General features: G+C 37.3%; 1 protein-coding gene across 4 annotated transcripts in view; it reads left to right on the top strand.

Annotated features, from left to right (window-relative positions):
• The window catches only part of Stau2 (staufen double-stranded RNA binding protein 2), a 266184-nt gene that overhangs the window by 138123 nt on the left and 113194 nt on the right, over positions 1 to 14867 (top strand). For all 4 annotated transcript variants that reach the window (XM_042665978.1, XM_042665969.1, XM_042665994.1 and 1 more), the window contains one exon: positions 7999 to 8303. In XM_042665978.1, coding sequence (XP_042521912.1) covers positions 7999 to 8303 — 305 coding nt within the window. The remainder of the gene's footprint in view (positions 1 to 7998; positions 8304 to 14867) is intronic.

Genomic DNA, 14867 nt, shown 5'->3' with positions numbered 1-14867 from the left:
TTTTTTGTGGCACTAGGGTTTGAACTCAGAACCTTTTTGTTTGCTAGGTAGGCACTCTACCACTTGAGCCATGCCTCAGCATTTAACACAGTTTAAACTGTTAATAAAACTGACCAGTGAGGATGGTCTCTGTCATATGCCATATATGTACTGCATCTAAATATACTACAGACTGAAGTTGACTCATTATCTTTTCTCCAGCTGCTGGCTTTGGCGTTCTCAGTAGAGGTGCACATAGCTATTTCTTTATTGAAAAAGGTTCATCTTTGAAAAAGAGTTAACATTTCTTTAGAATGCTTGTCTCCATCCAGTTAGCTACCTCTACTGTGGTTTGGTCAAATACTAGGTGAAAAGCAACTATTGCTTACAATTGTTTTTGTTTTGTTTTGTTACTTAGGGATACAGGCACTTTCTGTGGAGTCTTGGTTAGTATTGAATTTGAGATCTCCTGCCTTAGCCTCCTGAGTGCTGGGATTGAAGGCATACATATGCCTCGCTTAGTTTGTTCTCCATCATTACCCTGTAATTATGCCTTCATTTTTAAAGCTGCTGCTAATCATAGAAACATGTTGAGTATTCTTAAGTGTATTACTGGAGGAGGGCTGTCAGTCCCTGTGTAAGCTTTTGATTGTTTCTTTCTTTTTGCTTTTTTTTTTTTTTTTGCCAGTTCTGGGCTTAAACTCGGCCTGAGCACTGCCCCTGAGCTTCTTTTGCTCAAGGCTAGCACTCTACCACTTGAGCCACAGCGCTACTTCTGGCTTTTTCTGTTTATGGTGGTACTGAGGAATCAAACCCAGGGCTTCATGCATGCTAGGCAAGCACTCTACCACTAGCCACATTGCCAGCCTGATTGTTTCTTCAGGATAATACATATCAGTATGTATCACCAAAAATTTTTACTTCATTAATCTGGAAGGCCCATTTATGGACATGCCCCTAAAAGGACCCTTATGTCCCTTTTAGAAACCCTGTATCAGACCTGTTCTTTAAGTCATATTACCAATTTTGTGACCCAGAATTCTTGGTAAGGAAATTTTTCTGGCAAAAGTATAAATCATTGCATTAGTGAAAGGTTTAAAAAAAAATACTAGCCAGGTGCCAGTGGCTCATGGCTGTAACTGTAGCTACTTGTAACCATAGCTACTTGGGAGTCTGAGATCTAAGGATTAAAGCCAGCCCAGTTTGAAGACAGCCAGGACTGGAAAGTCCGTGAGACTCTTATCTCCAATTAACCCTCAGAAACCCGGGAGTGATACTGTGGCTCAAAGTGGTAAAGAGCTAGCTAGCCTTGAATGAAGACTTCAGGGAAAGCATCAGACCCTGAGATCAACCATGACCAAGCAAAAAAAAAAATTAATGGTGTATTTATTTACTAATTTGTATACTAATTTATTTACTTATGTTCTTATCCTTGTTATCCTGTACCTTTGTTATTACATACTTATTTTCCTCTTTTTAAAACTTGGTTAAAACTTTTAAAAACTTGGTTAAACTTGTGTACATTTGTGAACTAGAATAGAATTTCCAGTTTCATTACAAAGGAATCTTAAAAAACAAACTAATAACCAGGTACTGTTGGCTCATGCCTAAATTCCCAACTACTCAGGAGGCTGGCTGATGTCTAAGGATTGTAGTTGAAAGCCAACCTGTGCAGGAAAGTCTGCAAGATTCTTGTCATTGATTAATTACTAAAAAAAAGCTGAAAATGGAGCTGTTGCTCAAGTAGTAGAGCATTAGCCTTGAGCACCAAATCTGAGAGACAGCACCCAGGTCCTAAGTTCACACCCCAGGAGACACACACACACACACACACACACACACACACATACACACACAAGTTCACACCCCAGGAGACACACACACACACACACACACACACACAAAACAGAAACACTTGTTATTGCTGTTAATGTTACTCTGGTAGGTTCCCCCCACCCCTTTGGTGTATATTAGACAACTACTGTACCAACTCAGCATAACCCCCCCAACCTTTTGTTGAGTTTTTAGGGAAGTCTCTCTGTCTATCTCTGTTTCTCTCTGTGTATGTCTCTCTCTCTTTTTTTTTTTTTTTTGGTCAATCATGAGGCTTGAACTTGGCCTGGGCGCTGTCCCTCAGCTCTTCAGCTCAAGGCTAGCGCTCTATCACTTGAGCCACACTTCCGGCTTTTTCTGCTTATGTGGTGCTGAGGAATTGAACCCAGGGCCTTATGAATGCAAGGCAAGCACTCTACCACTGAGCCACCTTCCCAGCCCTCTCTCTCTATTTTTTATATCTCACATCACGGTTGTACTGAGGTTGTCTCTTTGAGGTGCTACAGCCTTTTGTCAGGCCTCTATCCCAGGGCTTATTAGCTCTGTGGGTCAAGAAAAGACAGCACTTTTAACTCACTGCTTTTCTCAACAAAGACTAATGTTTTGCTGAAAACTTCTTTTCATCAGTAATTTTTTTTATTGTTGTTGGTTGTGGGGCTTGAATTTAGGACCTGGGCACTGTCCCTGAGCTCTTGCTTAAGGCTAGAGCTCCACCACTTTGAGCCACAGCATCCCTTCTAGTTTTCTGGTTGTTAATCGGAGATAAGAGTCTCAAAGACTTTCCTGCTTGGTTTTGAATTGTGATCCTTGATCTCATCCTCCTGAGTAGTTAGGATTGCAGGCATGAGCCACCAGTGCCTGGGTTTTATCAGTAATTTTATTCATAGCATTCACAATTAATAACTCTTCTCATACATCATTATTTTAAATGTAACAAAAAACAAATAAAAATGTACCAATTAACATAATCAGTACTTTAAGGGCAAGAACAAAGTTAATCTTCACTACTGATTTAGGTTATGCTGTTTAAGTACATTAAAATACATAATTCGATCTATTTGTTCAGTAATTGAATTGTTGCATGTTGCTATTTCTTCTTAGCTTTACTTTTCAAGGTGATTCTCAAACTGATCTTAAAAAGGAACCTAGATTTATTTAATACCCCAAAGAGTAAAAAAAAAAAAAAGATGGCTGCCTCTTTATAGGTACCAGTAGTATTTGTCTGATGCATGAACATAATTCATATGCATACAATTCAGGAATCTGAAAAAATTTAAAGAAAATTTTCAGTGTTATGGTTTTATGAATGAGAAATTAAAATTAAAAAAGATCTCAGTCTTTACTTGCCTATACAGGATATGTGTATGAAATATATACATACACACATATAAAATAATTTAAAAATAAGTAAATAACAAACTTGTAAAAGTATTTACCTGTTTGATTTGTTTCCATATTATTGCTCTTAGGCAATATTTTGTTCTTTTTAACTTTCACCGGGCGCCGGTGACTCATGCCTGTAATCCTAGCTGCTCAGGAGGCTGAGATCTGAGTATCGAGGTTCAAAGCCAGCCCAGGCAGGAAAGTCCGTGAAACTCTTATCTCCAATAAACCACCAGAAAACCGGAAATGGCGCTGTAGCTCAAGTGGTAGAGTGCTAGCCTTGAGCTGAAATGCTGAGGGACAGTGCTCAGGCCCAGAGTTCAAGGCCCATGACCAACAAAAAAAAAAAAGAAAAGAAAAGAAAAAAGAAATTCACAAGGTATTTTGACTCCATAAATAAGTATATTTTGTGCTTAAAAACTAGGTAGAACTAAGGACCCAGGGGTCTTAGAAGATGAGTGTGATAGTGAATTGTGTGGAAAAGATTATTAAGGGTCCCATCAAATCCCATCTTTCCCATTTGTTCTCAACACCAGGGCAGCAGGAAAGGGAGATTGCTATAGCTTACATCAGCCTAGTATCTAAAGCTTGATTCTATTTCTGACCCTGAGAAACATGACCATGTGGCCCACTGGCTCCTCCTCCCAGTTGTTGTTTGTACTTTCACTTCATATTTGGCCACAAGCTTCCTGGAAACAGAGCCCTGCCATGAGGCTCCTATTGCCAACAGGAGCTTCTTTACTCTCAGGAAGCTAAAAGTCAAGCAGGTAGAGCTGGGGTTGCCTAACCTGGGCAAATACTTGGCATGGAGTTTACTTCGTAGATTAAGCCTTAGGTGCATTGAACATTGGCTGAATATTACATTTAGTTCCTTCTCTATTCTTATAGGAGACCTCTTAATATTAATGGTTAAGCATCCCATGCTCTAGGGACATATTGGCTAAGAGAAAAATTCTAGTATTACTGCTTGTTATCCATATGATCTTTAGTAAATTGCCTAGCATTTCCATGCTTCAGTTTTGTTTTTGTTTTTTTTTTTTTTTCATTTCCACTATGGGGAAATGGTGATGCTCATGAAGATGAAAAAATAGTGCCAATGTTGTATCTGTAATATTGGTATGTATAGTGGTTTCAGCCTAACAGTATTAAAGTGAGAGTATCAAAGGAAAGATCAAGAATATGGGGTATAACAGGTCCATTCAGAAAGTGCAATATCTAGCTGGGTGCCTGTGGCTCATGCTTGTAATCCTAGCTACTCAGGAGGCTGAGATCTCAGGATCTCCGTTCAGAGCTATCCTGGGCAGGAAAGTCCATGAGACTTATCTCCAATTAACTGCCAGAAAAACAGAAGTGGCATTGTGGCCCAAGTGGTAGAGCACTTGCCTTGAGCTGAAGAGCTGAGGGACAGCACCCAGGCCCAGGGTTCAAGCCCCACAGCCTACAAAAACGAAACAAACAGAAAGTGCAATATCTGAAGTTCATTAGAAAAGCCAGCTCAGAGGAGGCACAAATCTTAAACATTTCATGAAAGAAAACTTTTTAGAATAGTGACCAAATAAAAGTCAATTAAGATTGCGGTGCATTATTGTAGTATGATAGTGATTGTTTAGAATAAGTGAAAGATGTTTTGGCCAAAGTGTGGAAAAACGAGTTTAGTCACATCTACTAAATAGAAATACAAATTGATACCATTTCTGGGATACCTAAATGGCAAAATAAGTTAAAGATCCTTAAGTGGTATAAACTAACTTAGTCCTTGATAATACTTTTAGTTTTTATACTATTGCAATTAGGTTTGCAGCATAAAGAACCTAATGAATTAGAATTGACCTATACACTGTTAACTGATACTCAAGTTGAAAATCATTAAGAAATTGACCACAGACCACATAAATCCTCATGTGTCTTTACATGGCGTCTATGATTATCTTATTGGTTGAGTTCTGTAGACAAGAATCTTGTCTTATTCATGAAGAAAAACTGACTCTGGCAATAAAGGAACCTGAACTGCATATGAGTTCTTATTCTGTGAGGTAATTTCTCTCTTGAGTTTTGTTGCTATTGGCAAACATGTTACTGCTGTGTAATAATAGTGAAATAATGCTATTGTTTCTTGATTTCCTAAATTGAGTATATCAGATAGAACTATAGTTAAAGAATAAGTAATATTTAAATAAGAATTATATATTGTATGTAGATAATGAAAAAATAGCAGTATGACATTTTACTTACCAAAATGACAAATACTTTACAACTTTAAACCAAAATTGCACATAACATATACAATTAGGCCCATTTTGACATGTTTATGAACCTATACAGTGAACATTTCTGTCTTTTCCAACTGAAGTTGCTTTATGTCCTTTTGCAGTCTGTCATTCCTGATAGCTTCTCAAAGCAACCACTGACTTTCTTTCCTGCCACTGTTAATATTTAATACCAAAATAGGAAGCAAGGCACTTTCCTATATATCTATGGGAATGTGAAATCATTATCATTTATTTGAATGAGGATTGGTATTGTTAGAGTATAAAGTATATATATTCTTTGAACTAGCAATTCTACTTCTGTTCAAAGGAAATAAATTGTAATGTAAATAAGGATTAATTTTTATTATAATTGCCAACACTGGAAACAAATTATATGTGTAGCAACATGTAATTTTTTTCTTTTTCCTCTGATTAGCATATATTAACTTTGCAAAGTGGTTTCACTGTGCTGTTTACATACATGCATATAATATACCTTGATCAAATTCATCCCATTCATACTATTTCTTCTTAACCTCTCTGTCACCTCCTGTCTCGTTTTAAACATTTTTTAGTGGGTTTCATTGTGCCCTTTTCTTTTTTTTTTGTCGGTCATGGGGCTTGAACTCTGGGTTGGGTGCTGTCCCTCAGCTCTTCAGCTCAAGGTGAGCGCTCTACCACTTGAGCCACAGTGCCACTTCCAGTTTTCTGGTGTTTTGTTGGAGATAAGAGTCTCGTGGAGGGTTGGAAAGGTGGCTCAGTGGTAGAGCGCTTGCCTTGCATGCCTGAGGCCCTGGGTTCGATTCCTCAGCACCAACTAAGCAAAAAGAAAAAAGCCGGAAGTGGCGCTGTGGCTCAAGTGGTAGAGCGCTAGCCTTGAGCTGAAGAGCTGAGAGACAGCACCCAGGCCCAGAGTTCAGGCCCCAGGACCGGACCCCTCCCCCCCCCAAAAAAAAAAAAAAGTCTCATGGACTCTCCTGCCCAGGCTGGCTTTGAACTGCAATCCTCAGATCTCAGCCTCCTGAATAGCTAGGATTACAGGCCACCGGTACCCAGCTGATTGTGCTCTTTTCATATAGGCTTCTATCATATTTATCCCTATAACTCTGTCCTTTCTCATTCCCCCTTTCCACTAAAATCCTCCTTTTACAACTATGCCATGCTGTCATTATTTGTTTTTTACATCTAGATACCATGTGTACCAAAAATGTGATATTTCTGAGCTAAACTTACCTTGCTTAATATGATGATCTCATGTGGAATTTTGGTGTATTTATGTGTATATGTGTGTCTGTCTGTGGTTGGAGATGGAACCTAGGGTCTCATGCTTGACAGACAAATGATCTACCACTAATCTATACATACAAAGCATAAAGCCTTTTTTTTTTTTTTTTGGTTGGTCGTGGGGCTTGAACTCTGGGCCTCTTCTGCTCAAGGCAAGCGCTCTACCTCTTGAGCCACAGCACACTTCCAGTTTTCTGGTGGTTTGTTGGAGATAAGAGTTTCACAGACTTTCCTGCCCTGGCTGGCTTTGAACCATGATCCTCAGATCTCAGCCTCCTGAGTAGCTAGGATTACAGGAGTGAGCCACCGGTGCCTGGCAACATAAAGCCTTCTTATACATTAGTGTATGGCAAGCTTCCCACACCTCCATATGTCTTAGCAATGAGGAATTACCTGAGGTGTCTTGGAACACAAATTCTCTTAGTACATTCCTTCACCCTTCACCCTTCACTTTTCACCCATGTTGTCCATCTGCCTTTTTTTTTCATTATTTTCCCACATGACTTTGTTACTGAAAAATTTTTGTGAAATTGACACGGGATAATAGAGTAGCAGTGAAACAATGTAGTATGATAATAGCCCAGTGATTGTTATAGTGAAACATGGGAGGCCTGAATCAGAGTTAGTGTAAATGAGTGGAAGGTCTGGGTCAAGACCAAAAGAATTAGGTATGTCTCTCAGAGTACATTTTCTATGAGGGATAGCTTATACGTTTTAAAAATGATACATTTGAGAGTTTCATATCTGATCAACTTAGAACAATCACTGTGAAATGTGGTTTGAAACTTCTTTGAGATAAATGATAAAGCAACGTCTTTTTCTTTTGTTTTGGTGTGTGTGTGTGTGTGTGTGTGTGTGTGTGTGTGTGTGTGTGTGTGTAAAGGAGTTTGTGCATGCACTGGTCCCTAAGTTGAAGACTTAGGGCCTAGGTGGCTGTCCCTGAACTTTTGTGCTCAAGGTGAGCCACCAATGGCCCTGCCTTTCCCATTGAACTTCTCCAAATTCTCCCTATCCTGCACGGTTTTCCTACTGTATACAAGTTCACTGAAACCACTTTTCTGGGTTTTTAAAACTTGTAATTCTGGGAACATTGAATCACATATTTCACCTGTAAATAGGAGCTGCAGTTGCCTCCCAAGGTGTGAGGAAGATGCTCAGATTGGCAGTGCTTCTCATTTCTTCATTGCTATGTAGAGAGCCACTGAGTTAATCATGCAATGCCATGCTTTTATTTCAACTTTTTAAAAGGTGTTCTTCTTTCTATCCATAGCTCCAAAAGGAATTCTTCATCTGTCTCCTGATGTTTATCAAGAGATGGAAGCCAGCCGCCACAAAGTGATCTCTGGCACTACTCTAGGATATTTGTCACCCAAGGATATGAACCAGCCTTCAAGCTCTTTCTTCAGTATATCTCCCACATCGAATAGCTCAGCCACCATTGCCAGGGAACTCCTTATGAATGGAACATCACCTACAGCCGAAGCCATAGGTTTAAAAGGAAGTTCTCCTCCCCCTTGTTCTCCAGTACAGCCTTCAAAACAACTGGAATATTTAGCAAGGATTCAAGGCTTTCAGGTATGAATTAAAAGAGAAAGAATAAAAGAAAAAGCAAAACAATTCATTAGCCCCCAATCCTTCATCTCTACTCATGAGAAGGCTCATTCTTGCCTGCTAGTATAGCCTACATGCCACTTACATTGTAAATTATTTAGAAACACAGAAGACAGAAAAAAAGAGAGCCACATGCATATGCCTCATTTTCTCATTTTCTGTCTTTCAAGTAATTCTTCTATTGCCTGACTCTCCTCCATTTTCCTTATCCTTTTTTTTTTTAAATTTCATATTCTGGTTTGTCTTCCAGTTGGTTTTGATTGAGTGCATCTATCTCCTCACTCTGTCTTCCACAAACAAAAATTTTTTGCCTTGAGACATTTGGTGTTAGTAATTTACACTCACTTCTCCCTCTTTTTACACCAGGGTTGAGTTTTTCTAATGATGATTTTTCTTTCAAAGCAGTTTTGAATTTTGAATTATTGTGAGTACTGATTCAGGTACACAAGTAAGGTACAGCACCCTACCTTAAAAGTCTGTTACCTTAGCAGTTAATTAAACATGGTCTTTGAACAATAATGAAGTGCTTACTATTTGAGGCATAACCGTATGTATTTGTTTTTCTGGATCATGTTTTGGAACTATCTAGGTAGAATAGCAGCTGCTTCAACTATTTCACTGGGTAGCCGTTTACGCTTACAGTTTAACTTCATTTGTGCATATAAATTTAGGGATGGAAGGCCCCTACCCTCATTTATTCTTTGTTCCCTTTTGGAAGGAAAAAACCCATAAAAACCAACATTCCTTTATGGATATTTCATAGCTTTTAAAAGAATTGTTAACACTAGGAAGGGGAAATAAATGTGTCCTGATTTCTTAGTTGCCTTGAAGATCATGTACTGAATTGTAACCACCAACCGACTGATGACTTGCAGCTTGCTTGTGTGTAGAAAGATACTGCTCCCCAGATTTCACTGTTCTCACCCCTTTACCATCTTAGTCTTATTCCTGAAGACCAAAAACTGTAATTTCCTTTAGAAATGCTCTAGAAGATCTGTATTGTGTAGAATGATCATGTATTCATAAACATTTTACAAGTTTAGATTATAAAATGAGAAAGATCATGTTTTTTTGGGGGGGGTATTTTGCATGTTTGGTTTTGTCTTTTTCCTTCACAGAATCCTTCTGATCCTTTCCACCTATTGCGAGGTAGTTGTCAGTGTTTTTAATTGAACTATTAATATGAAATTAAAGAAGCTGTTACCAATTATTGGCTCTGTCATCTGAAATTTTAAATGCTTAATTTCAAGTTACAATTTTAGAATTTGTTTTTTGTTGTTTATCTTAAGAATCACAATAAATCACTGTTAAAATATGACATTGATTCATATACAGTATTAGAATAAAAGTTAAATAATATTTAGTTCTACCAGTTATCCATATAGGATAAATTAGAAATAAACTAATGAAAAGAAATTCATTGCTTACTTATAAATTTAGTCATTTAGAAATACCTGAGCATATCATTTTTATAGATACAAAGCACAAATTGCATTCAAGTTCTGAATTGATTTTTCTTTTTGGCTTAGATACATTATAACAGGTATAATTTTGCTTCTGGAAGAACTTAAGTTTTAGAATTTATTTGTTAGTCCTTGGCAATAATAGATATGATTTTTAGCATATCTCCACTTTAACCAATATGTAGAGTCTGCTACCCTCATTACTGAGCTGTCTGCTTAGATCTCTTTTAAAGGCTTGTGCTGTTAATATACTTTTCTTTATGGACAAGTTAAACATTTTCCAGATCTGTGTACTGTGATTTTTTTTACATATTAATGAATGTAAACAGTTGGTTTTAAAACCTTACTGCTTCTTTGGTTGAATGAACTGGTATGGTGTGGAATATTTTGTTGGTGGTGGTTCACCACCTATAACCAGGCAGTGAGCAAGTCTCTATGGGAAGTGCCTGGTGTCTTTTCTCATACCTAGCTCATCTGAAGCATGTCACAGTGGAAGGTTCTTTGTGGAAGATTCTTTTAAAGCCTGTTTTCTTCTAGATAACTTTCTCAGGTATATATACCTGGTAGAAAAGTATTTAGATGGTGTTTATTTCTTAAACATTTTGATTAGACTGTGGTCTAGAAATTACAGGATCAGCTTGTTATTGGTTTTATCCTATTCTGTTACTTTTTTTTCTGGAATTTGAAAACAATAAATTCTTTTGCTTTGTTTCTAGGTTAGTTCCTTTTATTTTGTTGCACAATGAAAAGATATTATTGCTTACTGACTATTGTGTAAACCTTTCTCTGGCCTTCATTGCCCATTGCAGTTTGATTTACACTATATCAAGCTGTTGTATGTGACAATTATACTGTATTACTAAGTAAAACTATGTGAGTATGTGAAAAACAAGTTCTTTTTTCCCCTGAAATGGAGACTTGAACCCAGTATCTGACACTTTCACTCATGGCTGGCGCTCTACCACCTAAGCCATACTGCCAAGCTCAACTTTTAATTGAAATTTACAAATTAGGAAAAACTAGTTTGTTCATCAGAAAATAGGCATTAAGTTTATATCCTTTTGTTTAAATCTATAAGATTATTATCCAATTAAAATTACTATAAGCAAAGCTGATTTTACAGAGCCAAAAGTGATTGAACATTTTGCACTGTGTGTGTGTGTGTGTGTGTGTGTGTGTGTGTGTGTGTGTGTGTGTGTGTGTGTGTGTGTGTGTGTGTGTGTGTGTGTGTGTGTGTGTGTGTGTGTGTGTGTGTGTGTGTGTGTGTGTGTCTTGAGGCTTGAATTCAGGTCAGAGCCTGGGCACTATCCCTGAGCTTGGGTAGTACTCTACCGCTTGAGCCACAGCTCTACTTCTGTGTTTAGTTGTTGTTGTTATTTGTGGTTAATTGGAGATAAGAGTCTCACAGACTTTCCTGCCTGGGCTGGCTTCAAACCACAGTCCTTAGATCTCAGCCTCCTGAGTGGTTAGGATTATAGGTATGAGCCACTAGTGCTGGCTCTCACCTAAAGATTTTTATCATTAGAGAAGCAGATCTTACAGACTCCTGTCATAAATGAGTATCTGTTTCTTAGTGTCATTAAGTGTATTTTAATTATCTTTTGTTGAAACCTGAACATCTTATTGATTCATTACTATTTGGAAATTTTTCATATCAGTAGTTTTCAAAACCTGAGATGTCTAGCAGTCAGTTTCCTCCTATTACTTCATTACATTTCAAAAACTCATTCAAATCTTGTCATGCCACGAGTTTCTTGATTCTTATAAATGTTGATACTCTTCTGCAATGTTTCAAAATCATCTTTTTAAAAATTAAATTTATTTTAAACTGATTTTTAAATAATTATATATATACAACTAATACATAATTGCATATCAAATAGATGTAATTAATATACATATAAATTATGTAACATATGAACGTACATATTAATTTCCTAACACGTATTAATGAGGTAAAATGATGTTTTGGTACCTGTATATTGTGTATTTTTTTATATTTTATTTTATTGTAAAGATGCTGCACAGAAGGGTTACATTTACATGAGTAAGGCTATGAGCACATTACTTGCCCATCATTGTTACCCCTTCCCTTATTGTTGTTCCACTATCCCTTTCCTCCCTTCCCAACAATCTCCCCCTCCTAAGTTGTAAAGTTAGTTTGCAATATATTGTCCTGTGGGTGTCATTGTTGCAATGGGTCATCCTGTGTCCTTGTTATTCCCCTTCCCCTCTCCAGATTAGACAAATATATATACAAGATGCAGGGCACCAAAATCAAGTACAGTGACAACAGGGGATATATATATTGTGTAATGTTTAAAATGGGGTAAGCATATCTTCTAAGAATTCATGATGAAAGAGGTAAACAAATCCTTTGTTACTACATTTTGAAATACACAGTTGTACTCATGCACAAAGAAAAATTATATTTTTATTATCTTTGAGTAGTTGTACAAAGGTATTACCATTCAACAAATTGGTTTATAAGTAGAATGCATCTTGGTCAATATCACACCTTTCATCATTCTCTTCCCCATCCCTCCCAACCCAAAATGTGTGTGTGTGTGTGTGTGTGTGTGTGTGTATGTGTGTGTGCGCGTGCGTGTGTGTGTGTGTGCGCGCGCGTGTGTGTGTGTGTGTGTGTGTGTGTGTGTGTGTGTCCTGGGGCTTGAACTCAGGGTCTAGGTGCTGTTCCTGAGCTTTTGTGCTCAAGATTAATGTTCTACCACATGAACTACACTTTTATTTTGGGCTTTTTGCTGGTTAATTAGAGATAGAGTCTCACAGGCTTTCTGGCCCAAGCTGGTTTGGAACCTCAATCTTCAGATCTCAGCCTCCTCATGAATAGCTAAGATTATAGGCATGAAGCCCTTCTCCCAGATGTACCAGAAATCTTTTATAAGTAGTAAATGAGTCAGTAGGAAAATCACACTAAAAATGACATTGCAATAGTTTGGTAAGTTATCATTTGTAGATAGATTTCATTACATTTTATAATTTTGTATCTTCCATATGATTGTCATCCATTGAATGGTGTCATTTGTGAAATTGGTAGATTAAAATGATATACTAAGGTTTTTTCTCACATAAATAATCTGAAGAAGCACTTACTTGGTGTTCTAGTTAAACTGTATTAATTTATTTTCCAAATTACTAAGTGTGTTTTGTGAGGGGATGCTTTCCATCATGTGAATTTTAAATCATGGTGGTGCCATTACAGCAAGATGAAAATATCTGCTTACATTGAAAGCTTTCTTTTCAAATGTAATTCACACTTACTCTGTTTCAGTTGATAAATCTCCTTTTGTAAAGTTGTTGTGGGTTTGATATGGTTATAGCAGGCTACTTTTATAGTTATGGGCTTCTTTTTAACATTTTGTTTTTAACAGTTTGACCCCAGTGCAGGTTACTGACGCGAGGTAGGTGAGAGGGGTAAGCTACCCTTTCTCTTCTTTCTCATTTTTCCTATACTTCCTGTTTTGTAATGTATATGTTTATCATTAAGCAGGCCATTTGCAGTTTTTTTTTTTTTTAAAGAATTGAAGTATCTATTCTTTTAGAAGACTATTACTAGTGCAACTTCATAGACTGCCAGTATGAGATTGTGGAGAAAGAAATAATTTATATATATGTGCATGTATACATGCATGCGTAGACACATCCCACTTTGAAATGCACAGACACATACAAACATTTGACTTAGAAATGTGGTTTGCATACACAAACACATTATGACGGAATTCCTACCACAGAAACTTTGATGCCGTTCTGAAATAAGTGACTGTGGTGTGATATAGGAAAAGATGACTGTGTGTTCTCTCCAAATAGAACTATGGAAGGACTTTTCTCTTATAAGGAGAGACTTCTACTCAAGGTAAAAATTATATTTGGAGTTATTTGAAGTTTGAGTATGTAAAGAAAAAATTCTTCTAGAGTGGATTATATTTTCTTTTGCTAGAAAAGGTTGATATGTTAGTTTTTTGGGGTTTTTGTTGTTGTTGTTTTTTGTTTTGTTTTCTTTGCATGCCAGTACTGGGGTTTGTACTCAGGTGCTGTTGCTGCATTTTCTGCTCAAGACTAGAGCTCCACCACTTGGGTTACAAGCTCTACTTCCAGCCTTTTGATTTCAATTGGAGATAAGTTTCTCATGGACTTTGCTGCTCTGACTGGATTCAAGCCTCAGTCCTCAAATCTCAGCCTCCTGAGTAGTTAGGATTATAGGTGTAAGCCACTGGTGCCTGCCTGGCTGTTGATGTTTTTTTTGAATTTTAATGATGTAATATTAATTGTAGTATCCATTAGGAGGCTGATAGCAGTGTACTCAAATTTATTCCAGGTCATATTGAAATGATTCCAGTGTTTTTCTTTAAATGACAATGGCTGTAATTTTATGCTTTCTTCTCTTTACACTAAGACATTTTTTTTGGGGGGGGGGGTCAGTTGTGGGGCTTGACCTCAGGGCCTAGGCGCTGTCCCCAAACTTTGGTGTTCAAAGCGAGTGCTCTACTATGTAGAGCCATAGCTCCACTTCCAATTTTCTGGTGGTTAATTGGACATAAGCTTCTCATGGACTTTCCTGCCAAGGCTGGCTTTGAACAATGATCCTCAGATCTCAGCCTCCTGAGTTGCTAGGGTTATAGGTGTGAGCTACTAGCACCCCGCACCAAAACATCTCTTAAGAAAAAGAACAGTTTGTGGGATATAACATATAAAGGATTTCTGCTCATTCCAACAAACCTATTCCATGGACTCCCCCTTATTATAGAGCAAGAATGCTTTTATGCATCTTTTTACTGTTTTCCCCACATCCCCTTCTCCAGACAACTGTAATATATTTTCTCACATAAAGATGATTAGTTTTGTCTTTTCAAGATACTCACATAAATAAAATCATACAGTACAGTTTGTGTCTCTTGCCCTCAGTATAATATTCTGACATCAATTCATGTTTTGTAAACCAGTAGTTTGTTCCTTTTTATTTCTAAGTGCTAGTCATTGTATGGCTATATATACATACATTTATTTATATATATAGAGAGAGATCTCTATATCTGTCTGTCTG

This window comes from Dipodomys spectabilis, unplaced genomic scaffold (assembly GCF_019054845.1).
Source record: "Dipodomys spectabilis isolate Male_0828 unplaced genomic scaffold, ASM1905484v1 ptg000015l, whole genome shotgun sequence".
Classification (NCBI taxonomy): Eukaryota; Metazoa; Chordata; class Mammalia; order Rodentia; family Heteromyidae; genus Dipodomys; species Dipodomys spectabilis.
The sequence above is the reverse complement of the archived record's forward strand: the minus strand, read 5'-3'. Positions and strand labels throughout refer to the sequence as shown.